This window comes from Anolis sagrei, chromosome 6 (genome assembly GCF_037176765.1).
Source record: "Anolis sagrei isolate rAnoSag1 chromosome 6, rAnoSag1.mat, whole genome shotgun sequence".
Lineage (NCBI taxonomy): Eukaryota > Metazoa > Chordata > Lepidosauria > Squamata > Dactyloidae > Anolis > Anolis sagrei.
Genome location: NC_090026.1, coordinates 89,076,022 through 89,092,849, shown reverse-complemented (window position 1 = coordinate 89,092,849; position 16,828 = coordinate 89,076,022). Strand labels below are relative to the sequence as shown.

General features: G+C 40.4%; 1 protein-coding gene across 1 annotated transcript in view; it reads right to left on the bottom strand.

Annotated features, from left to right (window-relative positions):
- RFTN1 (raftlin, lipid raft linker 1) overlaps positions 1-16,828 on the bottom strand; it is a 135,760-nt gene that overhangs the window by 5,295 nt on the left and 113,637 nt on the right. Inside the window, exons 8-9 of the mRNA XM_060781982.2 lie at positions 4,532-4,635; positions 143-224 (exon numbers count right to left, since the gene is read on the bottom strand). Of these exons, the coding sequence (XP_060637965.2) occupies positions 143-224; positions 4,532-4,635 (186 nt within the window). The remainder of the gene's footprint in view (positions 1-142; positions 225-4,531; positions 4,636-16,828) is intronic.

The window sequence follows — 16,828 nt, the reverse complement described above, 5'->3', positions numbered from 1 at the left end:
TCAAGTCATAGTTCAGCAAGTGTTCAGCAAATCTTTTAAACCGCAGCAATGTTAAACAAGCCGTTTCTACTGATGTGGAAAATCAATTAGACTATGAAAGCTTTGCCAAGACAAACACAGAGAGCAATTCAAGGCCATATACCTTAGGTTGTTTCTTCTTGGTTTTCTGGGGCAAGAAGGGTCTCTGAAGAAAGACAATCTGCTTAGTGGATAAATTCCCATCACTGTTTTGAGAAAAGAAAAACACAATCACAGCCTGTAAATGAGTTCCATATATCCACAACATAGCTTAATATCTATGATGCGTCTCATGATCACACCTTCAAAGCAATTTTGAAAAATATACTTAACTGAATACACAAGTTATCCTTTCCCACACTAAGAGCAATGGGATTCATAGTTAGAACATACAGCTATCCAAAAGTCTCTTTTTCCAGCTATTTGGATGCAATTCAGAGGAGCGGCAGTGGTTAACATATCTGATTGCCAAGATGTTTTGGAGCCCAAGGATAAGGACTTCATAAATCTGCATGATAGGTGGACCTCTATACTGCGGGAAGCAACTTTAGAGAACTCCTTGCTCCAACCATACTTTAGTTAGGCACGTGGAGGATGATATAGAAAAGCTCACATGCTGATTTTGACATCCAGTCGCCATTTTGCTGCCCTCTATTTCCCCAGGAGACCCCAAAGCCACCAAACTGCATTTTTAAATGACCCCAAAAGTAAACAACAAAGTGGCAAAAATATGTGATTTCCCCATCAATAACCCCAATCTTCTCATCCAACACAACTAGTAAATTTTTATAGCAAAGGGGAACATTATGTCACTTCCAGGATGATTTATATCCCCATACCGAAAAAGGGAAATGCTAAAGAATGCTCAAACTTTCATACAGTGGCCCTTATTTCTCATGCCAGTAAGGTAATGCTCAAGATCCTGCAAGGAAGAATCCAGCAATACATATAGAGAGAGTTGCCAGATGTACAAGCTGGCTTTAGAAAAGGCAGAGAAATGAGACACCAAATTGCCAGTATCCGTTGGATAATGGAGAAAGGCAGAGAGTTTCAGAAAAACATCTATTTCTGTTTTATTGACTATTCTAAAGCCTTTGACTGTGGATCATAATAAATTGTGGCAAGTTCTTGGTGGTATGGGCATATCAAGCCAACTTGTCTGTCTCCTGAGGAATCTGTATAATGACCAAGTAGCAACAGTAAGAACTGACCATGGAACAACAGACTGGTTCAAGATTGGGAAAGGCATACAGCAGGGTTGTATACTCTCACTCAACCTATTCAACTTGTATGTAGAACACACCATACTATGTGCGGGCTTGATGAATACAAGGCTGGGGTTAAAATTGCTGGAAGAAACATTAACTACCTTAAATATGCAGATGATACCACTTTGATGGCCGAGGCCGAGGAGGAGCTGAGGAGCCTTCTAATCAAGGTGAAAGAAGAAAGTGCAAAAGCTGGGTTGCAGTTAAACATCAAAGAAACCAAGATTCTTGCAACCGGACTGATTGACAACTGGGAAATAGAGGGAGAAAACATGGAGGCAGTGACAGACTTTGTATTTCTAGGTACAAAGATTACTGCAGACGCAGACTGAAGCCAGGAAATCAAAAGACGTTTACTTCTTGGGAGGAGAGCAATGACCAATATCGATAAGATAGTGAAGAGTAGAGACCTCACACTGGCAACGAGTATCCGCATAGTTAAAACAATGGTATTCCCCATAGTAACCTATGGATGTGAGAGCTGGATCATAAGGAAGGCTGAGTGAAGGAAGATAGATGCTTTTGAACTGTGGTGCTGGAGGAAAATTCAGAGAGTGCCTGGGACCATGAGAAGATCCAACCAGTTCATACTTCAGGAAATAAAGCCCGTCTGCTCATTAGAGGGAAGATATTAGATGCAAAGATGAAGTACTTTGGCCATATCCTGAGAAGACAGGAATGCTTAGAGAAGACAATGATGCTGGGGAAAATGGAAGGAAAAGGGAAGAGGGGCTGACCAAGGGCAAGATGGATGGATGGCATCCTTGAAGTGACTGGCTTGAGTCTGAAGGAGCTGGGGGTGGTGATGGCCGACAGGGAGCTCTGGTGTGGGCTGGTCCATGAGGTCATGAAGAGTCGGAAGCGACTAAACAAATAAACAATAGCAACAAGGATGACTGCAAAATGTATGCCAGTGGCAAGTTACAAGAGCATAATGGCAAAAACTAGTCCCTGCCACTCGGTACAATTAGTAATGCCTGGTATAAGATATAATTTCAATCATGGGCTTAGTTCTTGAGGAACAAAGGCCAATAGATAGCTAGGTGGAACCTCCAAAGAGATCCTGGGGAGAGAAAACAGAAAGGCCCTCATTTTCAAACTTAAGGAAATCAGGAGGAGGTAGACACTGGATAAGATGGATGCAGAAAGGTTTTATGTCTTGATGCAAGTACAACCCTGAAAGGTTTTATGTCCTAATGTAAGAATAGCCAGCCCTCCATTGCTTTTCCTGCACCACAAGGTATTAACGCTATTCGTCTCATTATTTAAGTAGTCCTAGGACATGAAATATAAGTGGAAAACTAATTTCCCCCTCCATTAATTTTCCTCCTGAATATTAACTTCTCCCGCAATTTCCCGTTGATAACACACAGGGCTGTGAATGGAGGTGGAAAGAAGAGGCATTAAAATACACGATGCCTTGGGGCCTGGAGATCTGAAAGACTGCCTCTTCCCATATTGGCTGTCCTGAAATCTAAGATCATCAGTAGAACTATGAGACCAGGATGGTGGGTACATGTAGCAGGGCTTTCTCTGAAGCAGCATCATGATTGTGGACCCACCCAAAGGAAGTCAAGCTGGCTTCATCTCTTTTGAGTTTCCAACAGGCACTGAAAACTTTGTTAATTTGGTTGGTCTTTGGATGTCTGTTCCAGCTCTTCCAATAACTGTATTTAGAAGTCTATATGATCTGTTATGTTACGTAACATTAAGTATAGTTTGCTACATCACAGACGTGATAAGAAAACAGTTCACTGAATTGTGAAGATGGGAAAGGAGAATTGATGCCCAAAGCTCATCAGGACCGATGCATTGCCCAGATCAATCTCACTGCACATCAACTATCAAGGTTTTTTGGGCACTTTCCTGGCTCTACTATGTAGTAATGTAAAATGAGCCCTATTGTTTAATATGACTATTACGCAACTGCCTAATTCTAATTCCACATATGGAAGCCTTCTTACAAAGAAGCAAGTCTCCAACACAGCGTTTCTCAACCAAGGGGTCGGGACCCCTGGAGGGGATAGTGAGGGGGTGTCAGAGGGGTTGCCAAAGACCATCAGAAAACACAGAAAATACTGAAAGGGTTTGGTGGGCATTGACCTTGAGTTTTGAACTTGTAGTTCACCGACATCCAGAGAGCGCTGTGGACTCAAACAATGATAGATTTAGACCAAATTTGGCACAAATACTCAATATGCCCAAATGTGAACACTGGTGGAGTTTGGGGAAAATAGACCTTGATATTTGGGAATTGTAGTTGCTGGGATTTATAGTTCACCTACAATCAAAGAGCATTCTGAACCCCAACAATGACAGAATTGAGCCAAACTTCCCAACACAGAACCACCATGACCAACAGAAAATACTTGTCATGGGAGTTCTGTGTGCCAAGTTTGGTTCAATTCCATCATTGGTAGAGTTCAGAATGTTCTTTGATTCTAGGTTAACTATCCCAGCAACTACAACTCCCAAAAGACAGTATCATTCCCCACCCAACCCCACCAGATATTTGTGCCAAATTTCATTCAGTGAATGAAAATACATCCTGCATATCAGATATTTACATTACTATTCATAACAGTAGCAAAATTACACTTATGAAGTAGCAACAAAAATAATTTTATGGTTGGGAGTCACCACAACATGAGGAACTGTATTAAGGGGTCGTAGCATTAGGAACACTGAGAGCCACTGCTCCAACAGGAGTCCAACTGCTGTTTTTAAAGTTGTTGCTAAATCTATTTGCAAAGGGAAGCCTTGACTGTTTTAATTGATTTTTCGGTATTCATTTAAAGTTTTTTAAACTGCTTTCATCTATTGTGACTCATTTCAGGGGTCCTGGCGAGTTGAGAGGCAATATATCAATGTCATAATTGCCATGAATGAATAAAGGAGAGGTCCCAGACATAGTCTGGAAAGGTGACCAGTTCTTTCCATCAAATGAATGGGAGGACTCAATTGTTGAATATATCTTCCTTTACATTTAAGAGAATTGATCCCAAGTTCTTGAATAACTTATTTGTTTTAAATTAGCACGAAATGCGCTAATGACCATGATGGCCAGGGATGATGAGAGTTGTAGTCCAGCACATTTGGAAAGCACAGAATTGGACAATGCTCCTCTATCAAGATTCCTAGAGTCACAGGCTGCCAAAATGCACACAGAGAAATGATAATAACACAAATATAATTTATATAACGAAATTCTCGTAATTAAGAAAAAGGTCACCCTTTTGCAGTACCTGTTTGTCTTTACAACCGGCGTGGGGAGCACACAAGTCAGCTGCCAGCCATACATGGCAAGGGAATTCAAGAGAGGGATATAATCAGCTTGTACTCGAGCCCCCTAAGGAAGAGAAATTAAACCATTAGGGTTAAATGTGAAAAGCGAGACTTTTAATGTAAAGGTTGTTTATTAATGGGTGTGATCTTTTCTGCAAGTTCAGCAAAAGCAAGAAAAGAAATTAATACTGAAAAACAAAAGGAACGAAGGGTCATTTTTCAGTTCTTGCTGAAGGGTTAAATAATTTTGTTTAAGCAGTAGAAACACATTTCTTTCCATGCTCCAAAACCTTCCATGTGGCAGCTGATGAATCAGATCAACAGGACTAATTCATTTTGTTTTGTTGGAGTTCCCCTGGATGAATAGCCTCTTGCGATATTAGCTGAAAGAGAACAATTACCTCCTTCCAGACAAAAGGGTATTCAGGCAATACAAAAACCCAGCTATGCTAACATGGGTCTGATTCTGCCCAGAACATGCAGGGAAGAGTCGCAAAGCAAGGAGCAATGCATTTACACCGCTTGAGCCAAAAGGGGGAAAATCGGTCCTTTGATTTCCAAGGGAACGCATGGTGTGCTAAGCGATGTTATTGTGGTAATGAGCCCAGGTCATTTGCATCCAACAGCATTGGCGAGAAAATATGAATGCAATCTGCTTTATTCTTTTCCTTACCCACAGGCACATGAGCCTGGCCAGTTTGTTATTTTCATCAGCAAATATCTGGGCAAAACCAAAACGGTGGCTTTCACTTTAAAGTATGGCTCAAGGAGGCATCTATAATGTGGCACTCCCTAATTGTCTCTTCCGCTATACAAAACCAAATGATTCCCTACAGCAAAGGGCAAATGGAGGTGATGACAAATAATTCCAGAACATGATGAATTAACAAGCCTTCATACATTTCGGTTTCACAAAAATATATTCCAGCATATTTATCTTTCATTTGACACACTTATTTACCACTATGCTATAGCTACTGATGTCTTTTAGTACCTAAAGGTCTCAAAGGCACCAGATTCCATCTGATCTGGTAAGCTAAGCAGGGTCAGCTGTGATTAGTACTTAAATGGGAGATTACCAACAACTACCAAGTGCTGTAGGCTACATTTCAGAGGAGGGAACTGGTAAAACCATCTTGGAGTGTTTCTTGCCCAATAAACTCCTAAGAAACCTGTGAGGTCATCGTAAATGAGCAGGAAACTTCAACGTACATACAAACAAGTACTTTCAAATTATAGCCTATAGCAGTAGTTCTCAACCTTTCTAATGCCACAATCCCTTAATATAGTTCCTCATGTTGTGGTGACCCTCAACCATAAAATTATTTTCATTGCTACTTCATAACTGTAAGTTTGCTACTGTTATGAATTGTAATGTAAATTGCTGATATGCAGGATGTATTTTCATTCACTGGACCAAATTTGGCACAAATACTCGATACCCACATTTGAATACTGGAGGGGTTGGGAGGAATTGATTTTTTCATTTGGGAGTTGTAGTTGCTGGGCTTTATAGTCCTCCCACAAGAACATTCTGAATTCTGCCAACGATGGAATTGAACCAAACTTGGCATTCAGAACTCCCATAAACAACAGAAAATACTGGAAGGGTTTGGTGGGAACTGACCTTGAGTGCTTGGAGTTGTAGTTCACCTACATCCAGAGAGCACTGTGAACGCAACAAATTATGGATCTGGACCAAACTTGGCACAAATACTCAATATGCCGAAATGTGAACACTGGGGAAAATAGACTTTGACATTTGGGAGTTGTAGTTGTTGGGATTTATAGTTTGCCTTCAATCAAGGAGCATTCTGAACCCCACCAACGATAGAATTGGGCCAACATTCCCACACAGAATCCTCATGACCAACAGAAAATACTGTGTTTTCTGACGGTCTTTGGTGACCCCTCTGACACCCCTTGCATTAAGCCTCTCAAAAACCCTGTGAGGTAGGGTTTTATCATTCATTTTACAAATTAATTAGTAGTTTGTTTTAGATCACACAATGATTCCTATATAATTGTTCTGGCAATCTGTTAATCCTATTCCCTAGATATTATCCAAGCCCAGATGGATTGGCTTGTCCAAATATCTCTTATAAGCACACTCTGAATAAAAGTTAGTTTTTTGTGAAGATTGTAAGACAGGGCAGGGGACTCCTGTTTGAAATAAGACCAGGCCAAACCACCATTTGCAGCAAAGTCTAAAGAACATGCTTGCAGAGGCGCAATCAGTATCAGCATAGCTGTGACCCATTTCCTCCAGAGCATAGCAGGATGCTTTTGACAGCTATCACAATCACAACAGGACAGCAGTGCCTTACTAACCAAGGCCCTGGATTATCTGGCTGCCAAACAAATTTCTTTCCTCTTGCTAGTTTTTCAAATGGCCCAAAGCCTGAGGGTCCTAGTTACCAGGGACCACCACCCACTTCCATCAAGGCACGCAACATGATGTCAAAAGCCAGACTCTAAGCTGTTCTGGCATCTGATAAGACCAACCGTACAATACAGTGACAAAGCTCTTGACTTCTTTAGAAGCTGAACCACTGAGCTGCTGCACCTCTTCTCTGCCCCAGAAGTTTTGTCTCACTGAAGCAATATTGTAAAGCCCCGACTGGTTCAGCTTGCAATAAAAACACGCCAAGCAGATGCCATCATGTATCTTGCATAATAAAATACCAGGGATTATATCTGGCTAGTACTTATTTTGCTAACATTCTGTCTCTTTTTCCTAATTTGGGACCCAAGGAAACAATCAGTTAAGTTAGAAATAAGCTATGATGTTTTCAAAAACAACTAGTTTAAAACAATGAGGATGAAAGAGGAGTAAAGCACCCCTTACTAAAAGAGCTTTCCACAGCAATCTGTTAAGAGCCAAGCAAAGAGCAGAACATCCCGGACCAGAGTTGCTGGGTTAAGCTTCAAACGCCCAACAAGTATGACTATTACAGCTGTACATCAACCAGTATGCCCCGTACATGAGATCCTATACAGGTATGTATTTTCATCTCACACAGATGAAGACCCTTTTTAACTCATCTGCAACTCCTTAGCTACCATATCTAATGATTGCACTACCAAATCAGGATTGGTTCTAGTCCAGAGGGGAGTTCAATTCAGTGAATGGAAAACCTGCTTTCAGAGGCTACAACTACCAATAGTGCCCTATAGCAGTCATACTCAAAGTAGAGATCCATGGGCCAATGTTGGTCCATGAGATAATGGCTGCTAGTCCACAGCACGTTTTTAAGAAAAAGAATCTTATAGTCAATGGGAACAAATATGATGCCACTTCTTTGCATCCTGGGGAGAGGAGACCTACTGATTCCCAACATTAAGCATCCTAAAAAGCATTAAATTTAAAGTATACTTACTGCCTTGGCCAGTATCTTTGTGCTAGGAATGGTGGGATCTGCTATTCAACATATTGGGAGGGCAACAGGTTGGGAAAGCTGGTATATATTAAGGGTTTGCAGCAGGGTAGCCCAATTTCTGCACTTTATATTTTTCAACAGACACTCAGCATTCTCAGCATGGCAAAAACCCAACAGTTTCCTTTCAATTAATTTACTAGAATCAATGATCCTCCATTTCCTTTTGAAGTTCCTACCCCCTCCATCAGCTATAAAACCCTGCTCCAGAGGGTTGAGAAATCCCTTGGTAGCATAATTTTGGACCTCCAAAGGGCCGCGTTAGGAAAGCCATGGGTGCAGAGGTGTTGGATAAAGAAGTGCATCCATGGATCTTGTCCTATGGATACATGCTATATTTTAATTGTGGTTTTTAGGTTTTAACGGTGCTCAATGCAGTCATGCTGGCCACATGACCTTGGAGGTGTCTATGGACAATGCCGGCTTTTCGGCTTAGAAATTGAGATGAGCACTAACCCCCAGAGTCGGACATGACTGGACTTAATGTCAGGGGAAAACCTTTACCTTTATTATTATTATTATTAAACTTTATTTGTACCCCGCTAGCATCTCCCGAAGGATTCGATGCGGCTTACACAGGCCGAGGCCTCAACACACAACACAACAATACAATCTAAGCAAATCAAACAATTAAAAACAGAAACTTTAAAAACTTTACCTTTTTTTACCTTTGCCTAGGTTTTAAAATAATAAAAATTCTGATATTTCCAGTTATCTTTGGCTTCTGCAATCTCCTCAGTACTTTTCTCATTTCACGGTGGCCCTATTTTACTACTTTTTTACACATACTGTCTGAGTGCATTATTAGAAGGTGTCAGTAAATGACACTAAAGCCCAAGCATGTATATCTAATGTTATACATAGCGCTTGAGACAGCGCAAAATCCTAATTTCTAACACCATATGTAAATTTAATCTATAATAATAGCCTCAGATCTTTCTTCCTTCCTTCCTTTTGGAAGGGGGGAACTCAGCAAAAACACAAAATGGTCAAAACCTCAAGACAAAATATTTATTTCAAAAGCACAGTTTCAAGGAATGGAAAAGGGGGGGGGGGATCTGCAAATCAAACGGAGAGACTTTTCCTTCCATGAGTGAGAGAGAGAGCAACATTTTAATGAACTCATTCCCCATTCTCCCACAGTTGATAAGTAATCTCTGATCACACCTTGAGTGTCAAAAACCAGCGCATGTTGAGCTGGCTGTTTTCCTGTCTTGCAGCAGATAAAAAGAATTCCATTTTACTTCTGATTTTTGCTGTTTGTTTGTTTTTTTGTCTTTCACACAGCAATCGTCTAGCTCATTAGGAAAAACTAGAAAGCTCTGCAATTTGAGAAAAAAGGAAAAGAAATATCTAGGCCAAGCCAGTATAAAGAAAAACAACCTGTATTAGCAGTTTTGTCTTCACTCCCTACTGCAGATTTAAAGATAAGATAAACTCTGCGCAACAAACAAAATAACAAGGTTCCCAATTGTGGTAAGACTGCAGAAAGTTATTTTGAGATAATTTTATTTTTTTCCAAATCTATGGATTAAATTACATGGCAGCTGTAGGATTTATCTAATTTGATCAATTTAAATGGTGTTTCTAGTCATAAATGTAGCTCAGACTTTTATAAACTGAAGCAAGGCAACATAAGTAGGCATTACAAATGCTTGTTAAGGAAAGCCAGGAAGGAAAACCACCATTATTGTTTCTATACAGCTTTGTTACCAAGAATAAACAATCAGTACTAATTCAACCAATACATATAGAATTGTGGAGATATATATTCTGCAGATCTTTATGTCAGGTGCAGCCTACTTTGGTTTGTGTCACTCAGGAAATTCCTAATTAAGCCACTTTGGGATGCTGGATGATATGAGTACAGACACACCAAGCCACTAACAAAGAAGCTCCTTTGTAAGTTTCTCTTTATATGGTGCACTTTTATGCACAGCAGCCATTAACACATTACTCTAAATGTAGACAAGACAGTCACAAAGCAATTTTATGAAGCATTGAGCCAGAATATGCCATCTTCCCCTTTTCTTAATATTTTAATTAGGAATTCCTAATTCTGCTATTTTGTACAGAAGAATAAAAGAACCTCTAAATTCAGAGAACAGACACTACAATGAAAACTGTTGGAAATAAGTTATTTATAGCCACACTGCTGTTTACTTTCATATCACTTATTTGGTTCAAATACCATGTTTAAAAAAAGGTGTGAGAAATCTTTCCTCTGCTCAAAGTGCAGAATGTTTAGCTTTAAGAACTGTTGCCAAACCACAATGTGACATCTAACAATATTCTCTGGAAAACCTGAACATTTGGCTTTGTGAACGAGCTTTGGCAAGTTCAGCTAGCTAGCTACACAAGATAGAAAGACAAACCTTCACTAAAATAAAGTTTTCAAAGAAAGAGCCCCTGAACACACACACACACACACCACAGACAATATTCCTACTCATACAGAAGGAGAAGCCCAGAGGCCCAATCCTACCTCCTCTGTAGGTCACCTTCAATCAGGGCCTTTCAACGGACTAGATTTCACGCTCATCACCTTTGGCCCCCTGCTGCTCCATGCATGCCTCATTTGTGTGGCTACAGATCTCAAACTGTGTTGATCAAACCCCAAATCACTATGCATTTAGAAGATCAGTGCTGAAGGCCATACTGAAGATGGCTCTTTAGGAATATTTCCTGATAAAAGTAGAAAATCAACATATTTGTGCAACCCCTCTCCACATCCCTGCTGCCCCAGGTCAGAAACCGGCGCTGCTTCATGCAAGCCTCAAAGCAAAGAAGACAACTACATGACAGTTTGATTTCCAAAACCGAGTTGAGAATGTATGCTTATAACCTGTGTCAAATGTTGAGAAAGCACAGCATTTTCACAACAAAAAGCCGCTTCAAGGTCTCCAGCAAGAGATGAAGAGAGACAACCATCACCATACGTCCTAAACAATTCAAAAAACCAAGTTGTAGCGACCTTTTGTAGCCAGGGCTGCATGTCACACAATGCCAATCAAAGTAAAAAAGTAATATATTTCTCATTTGGGGCAAAACCAGCATGATAGATTAGATATTAGAAGCAAGACCAAGGCATGATTAATCAGAGACCATCAAAGACGAATTAGTGCAAGGTGGCACAACCTTTTTTTGCAGCCAATGCATCTCAGCAGCTATAGCGCTCAAGTAATGCATAGCACAGTGGTTCTCTGCCTGTGGGTTCCCAGGTGTTTTGTCCTACAACTCCCAGAAATGCCAGCCAGTTTCCCAGCTGTTAAGATTTCTGGGAGTTGAAGGCCAAACATCTAAGGACCCACAGGTTGAGAATCACTGGCATAGTGGAAGACATAATCATCATTAACCTCTCCTCCTCCCAAGCCAAAACTGTCATTTGTTTTGGCTAACTTTAAAAGTTAAATATTGCTTCACAAGGGCCACAAATGGTGACAGCTGGAAGATTCACATTTTCTATACAATGACATTTTACACACCCACTCAATGCATTAAAGTGCTGTGCATGTTCTCCTTGCCTGCCTACACTTCGAAAGCCAAAACATTGTTTAAAGGCAAGTATGGTTGCAATTGTTTTTTGTTTGTTTGTTTGTTTGTTTGTTCACAAGACAGTGAGAGTTCCTTCTCCAATGCAAAAATTGTACCCAAGAGCAGGTAGATGAAATTGTACTGAAAATACAACCGAAGCTACATTATCCAGAATTCCAAGGGCTGGCATTTTTAAAATTTGTTGTTTTAAGAGCAGGGCATCAAAAGATAAAACACACAGGAGAATGCCACAAGACAGCTATTACCGCTGTATCGCACAAGGCTCTTTTCCTGCTACAATGGCACGTTTTGTAAAAAATGCTATTAAATTTGCATCTTTCCTTGACCACCTTCAAAACCATTCTGGGATTACAGTGTTTATTTGAACTAAAACCATGTCAAACACAGCATTTGGGACTGCCTACCCATTACCTCCTCCAGGACATTATTCTCGCCTCTTTTCTTACTTCAGCACACATATACACAGCCCTTTCCCACTCCAGAAATATAAATGTAAACTGTTTTATATCTTAAAAGGTTTTTTTTTTCCTCGTGTGGGGGTAAACCAGACTTTTCAGTGGCAGGGAAAAGCTGTTATATTTGTCTGATCAATTCTCATGCCAGCTATTGGTATGTCTGAAGGAGGAAAAAGCAAGACAATGGTAAAAGACTGATTAAATAATTTTAAAAAACTGTAAAGTTATTTTGGTTTTTTCTTCCTATATTTCCAGAGATTTTTTTTGTCAGGAGCAACCTGAGAAACTGCAAGGAGGCCCCGGTGGCGCAGTGGGTTAAACCCCTGTGCCGGCAGGACTGAAGATCGACAGGTCGCAGGTTCAAATCCGGGGAGAGGCGGATGAGCTCCCTCTATCAGCTCCAGCTCCTCATGCGGGGACATGAGAGAAGCCTCCCACAAGGATGATAAAACATGAAATCATATGGGCATCCCCTGGGCAACGTTCTTGCAGACGGCCAATTCTCTCACACCAGAAGCGACTTGCAGATTTCCAGAGATATGTATGAATGAGTGACGGTTTGAGAGAGAGAATGAGGGCATAAGCACTACTAGTCATGGGCCCAGTTACCGTTTCATTTATTTATTTTGTGTTTTCGGACCGTTTCATCCATTTGGATGGCATGGAATGGTACAACTCCCTCAGAAACAAAAACATCAGTGAAACAAAAAAGGGGGGTGCAGTAGCCATTTTTTCAGCTGATTTTTGGCATACCGACTATAGGTCCTACTAGCTTGAATGTAAGCCCTGGCTCAGCGCTTGGCTGTGGTGCGCCTGGCTGTAGGCCCTGGCAGACTCTGGCGCTTTGCCACCCAAGATCCAAAAATCTTTGTGTTTTTTTCAGACCTTGGGCTGAAAACCTCATTTGTATAAGCACCTTTTTTTTTCTGGAAGCAGTGGACGGAAATAGAAACGGGGCCATATGAATGGGACAAATACAAATGGATAGAGATTCCATACAAATGTGTGAGACTAATAAGCACGCCATGGCATTATAACATTATAGCAAAAGAAAAACTCTGGACTGAGGCTGGTAAAGGAGGCAGGGGTCAGTGGGAAACGTTTTGGCTTCTCTGACAAGTCCCAGTGAGGAAGGAAGCCATGCATGTTTTTTTCGACAGAGGGAAAAAAGTTTAAAAGTTTCTCGCAGTTATTTTACCAATTGAAAGCAAATCACCTCTTCTGTTTTCTCCCCTGACTTTTTCCTACCCAAAGCATACCCAAAATTTGTAGAAAAGCAAAACGGAGCTTTCCCATAGGAAATCCCAAGCACAACAGAAACAGGAAAGAAGGTCATTAATAGATTTTTGTGTGTGTTAATAAAAAACAAACACTTTCAAAATAGTATCCCACAGGAGAACAACAAAACACAAGAATAGTTATGTTATGTGATGGGGCCTATCGAAAGGCACCTATTATCCTGATGCTATTGTGTTTTTCTTGCCTCGTGCTATATATATAAGGCTGTTAGTTTCATGAGGGCAATCAGCAAACAAGCAAAAATAAGGTAAATGAACTTAATTTGACATGTTACCAAGATTCTGTCAGGCAGCCTATACAAAATTGGGTGTGACTTGAAGGCAAGTTATGAAGCTCGATTGCTGAAGCTAAGCAGGTCTATTCAGTACTATGCCTGAAACAAAGTAGGCAATTACATATCCCACTTTAAAATTCCCTGTTGGAGAAAAAGGAGTATCTAAGTAAAGCAATCAGAGAGCATTACTATGGCTTATAACAGCTTTTTAATTCTGTAGTAGTAGGGGACCCATTAGGATGGCCATCTCTTTAAGAGTAATGGATCAAATTGCTCTCCTGAAGTCTCCTGTGTGTTTTATTGCAAATAGGCCTGGTGGGTCTTATGTTCATCTCTGGAACCAGGAAAAGACTAGACTGGTTTACACAACCATTCCTAGAATCCACAGGCATAGAGCCAATTCAGCTTGGTTTATAGGATGTTGGCTGCAGCAGCAAAGGGAAATGATTGACAGATCTGAATTTTTCAGATGGGCCTGGATTCATCTTAAAGATAAATGTATAGCTAAGAAATGCTACTTCACAATCATGGCATTAGCATTGTTTAAACAAATAGAACTGTTTTAAATGATAAACAGCATATTAGTTTTTATACTCTTATAAGTCTCCTATAACCAAGGCCACCTGGTGGTGCAGCGAGTTAAACCTCTGAGCTGCTGAACTTGCTGACCAAAAGGTTGGCGGTTCGAATCTGGGGAGAGGGGTGAGCTCCCGCTCTTAGGCCCAGCTTCTGCCAATCTAGCAGTTTGAAAACATGCAAATGTGAGTAGATCATTAGGTACCACTTCTGCGGGAAAGTAACGGCACTCCATGCAGTCATGTACACCTTGGGGGTGTCTATGGACAATGCCGGTTCTTCAGTTTAGAAATGGAAATGAGCACCACCCCCCAGAGTCGGACACAACTAGACTTAATGTCAGGGGAAACCTTTACATTTACCTATAATTGGTTATCATTCGCTTACAGATAAAGATGCTTGCACTCATTGTGACTTGGGGTCCTTCCAGGCAGGTCTATATCCCAGGATCTAATCCCAGGTTTTCTGATTTAAATTGGATTATATAAATCCACACTATCAGATAATCTGGGATAAACAAAAAACGTGGGATCAGATACTGCGATATAGGCCCTATCAGGAAGGGCCCTTAAAGTCCACAGTTAATGACCCAATTCAGAATACACGTGATTCGTTCTTCCTGGGATATGTTACAACTGCAAAAAAGAAGTTTATAGCTGAGACAGTCTCAGTCAACTTCTGATTAAGTAGATGATGCATCTGATGAAGTAGACTTGGTTTATGAAAGCTTATGCTACAAACTTCTCTCACCAACTGTTAAAGGTGCTGCAAGATTCCTTTGGATATGGCTCAGTTTGCGCAACCTAAATGACATTACTGAGGTTATCTCATCCTTTGGCAACATCCAGAGTGGGAAAGACATTTTCAAGGCAACAGTAAACAAATGATGCAATTTCTGTGACACTGAAAGAAGGCATTGAAAATATTTCTTGAAAAACCACTCATTAGCTCCCACCAACCTAAATAATTACTGGCCAAACTCAATTGACTATCCTTGAGTAAGTTAACTGTGGCCTCTCAAAATTAAATACTCCTGAAGGAAATCAGATCCCTTTCAATTTCACTTCCAAATGGAGATTAAATTGAAAGCAATTTGGTTTCACCTGCTGGGTGAGCAATGACAGGAGTTGGATGTTCAGCCCATTTTAAAGATCACTGGGCCACACAACTGTCCCACTTTAAATTTCGGATATCCAATTACAAAGTTTGTCCTTGTCTAAGGAATGGCAAGAAGAGATTTCCAGCTCTACTAATTATAATACCTATGTAAATATATTGGTTGTGATGTGTCTCACTTTGCTAAGACTGCATTAAATAGTTCTGGAATTGAACAGAGACAAGCAGATCTAAAACAACATTTTTAAAAAGAGCTACATCAGTATGATCGATGTTAACCATGTGCTTATATATGGAATTGATTAAACACATAGCAAGAGCCAAATGACCTGCAAAATACATTTCTGACATTTGTTGCAATTAAATACTTCAATTTCAACATTTCTAAAGCTTTTGCAAAATATAAAGGTGACTACACCACTGGCACAATGAAGAGTCTCGTGAAAAAATATTCAGAGCCCCGTTTCATGTATTCCTTTTTCCTCTTTAAAGAGATAGTCTCTATGTGAAAAGACACGTGTTTATGCAAGATGACACTACTATTATTTCTGTACCACAGAGGTATGTGTGTTCTGATGTTTCTCTTAGCTTTTGCATTTTGAAGACTGCTGTGAGAGATGATTGCCCCCATCATAAATTACTCAGGCTGACTGAAGAAAAGAATGAATCCATGAAGCTGCCTCAAACATCTGATATTACCTAGTTCATCAATGTGAAATATCTTTAAAATAATATTTTTAAAATAAGATAATTAACCAAATGTAAATTAAGATAATTCTAAAGCAAGTAGACCAATTAAGCCTTCATCTTATTTTTTAAAAATGTGTTCCAGCTCAATTCTTTTTATGAAATAGACAAATTTATTCCTACTATAACAACTATTAGTTTGTTTAATCTATGGCATTAATCCCGCCAACAGACCCCTGAGATAGACCAGCACTGTTTCCATTTCACAGATGGAGAATTATATGGAACTAGTAGCTTGTTCTGGGGGTACACAGGGAGTTCTATACAATGATATTGCTTCTCTCCTAATGCAGTCCCCAGGCCTGGACACAACTCAGTTGTCCAAAGACTTTCAGTGAACATACTCTGAATCATAGAATCATAGAGGTGGAAGAGACCTTGTGGGCCATCCAGTCCAACCCCCTGCCAAGAAGCAGGAAAATCACATTCAACGTATCCCCATCAGATGGCCATCCAGCCTCTGTTTAACAGCCCTCAAAGAATGAGCCTCTACCACACACCGGGGAAGACAGTTCCATTGCTGAACAGCTCTCGCAGTCAGGAAGTTCTTCCTAATATTCAGGTAGAATTTCCTTTTTTGTAGTTTGATGCCATTGTTCCACATCCTAGTCTCCAGGACAACAGAAAACAAGCTTGCTCCCTCCTCCCTATGACTTCCCCTCACATATTTATACATGACTCTCATCATGTCTTCTCTCAGCCTTCTCTTCTGCAGGTTAAACATGCCCAGCTCTTTAAGATGCTCCTCATTGGGTTTGTTCTCCGGACCCTTGATCATCTTAGTCGCCTTTCTCTGGA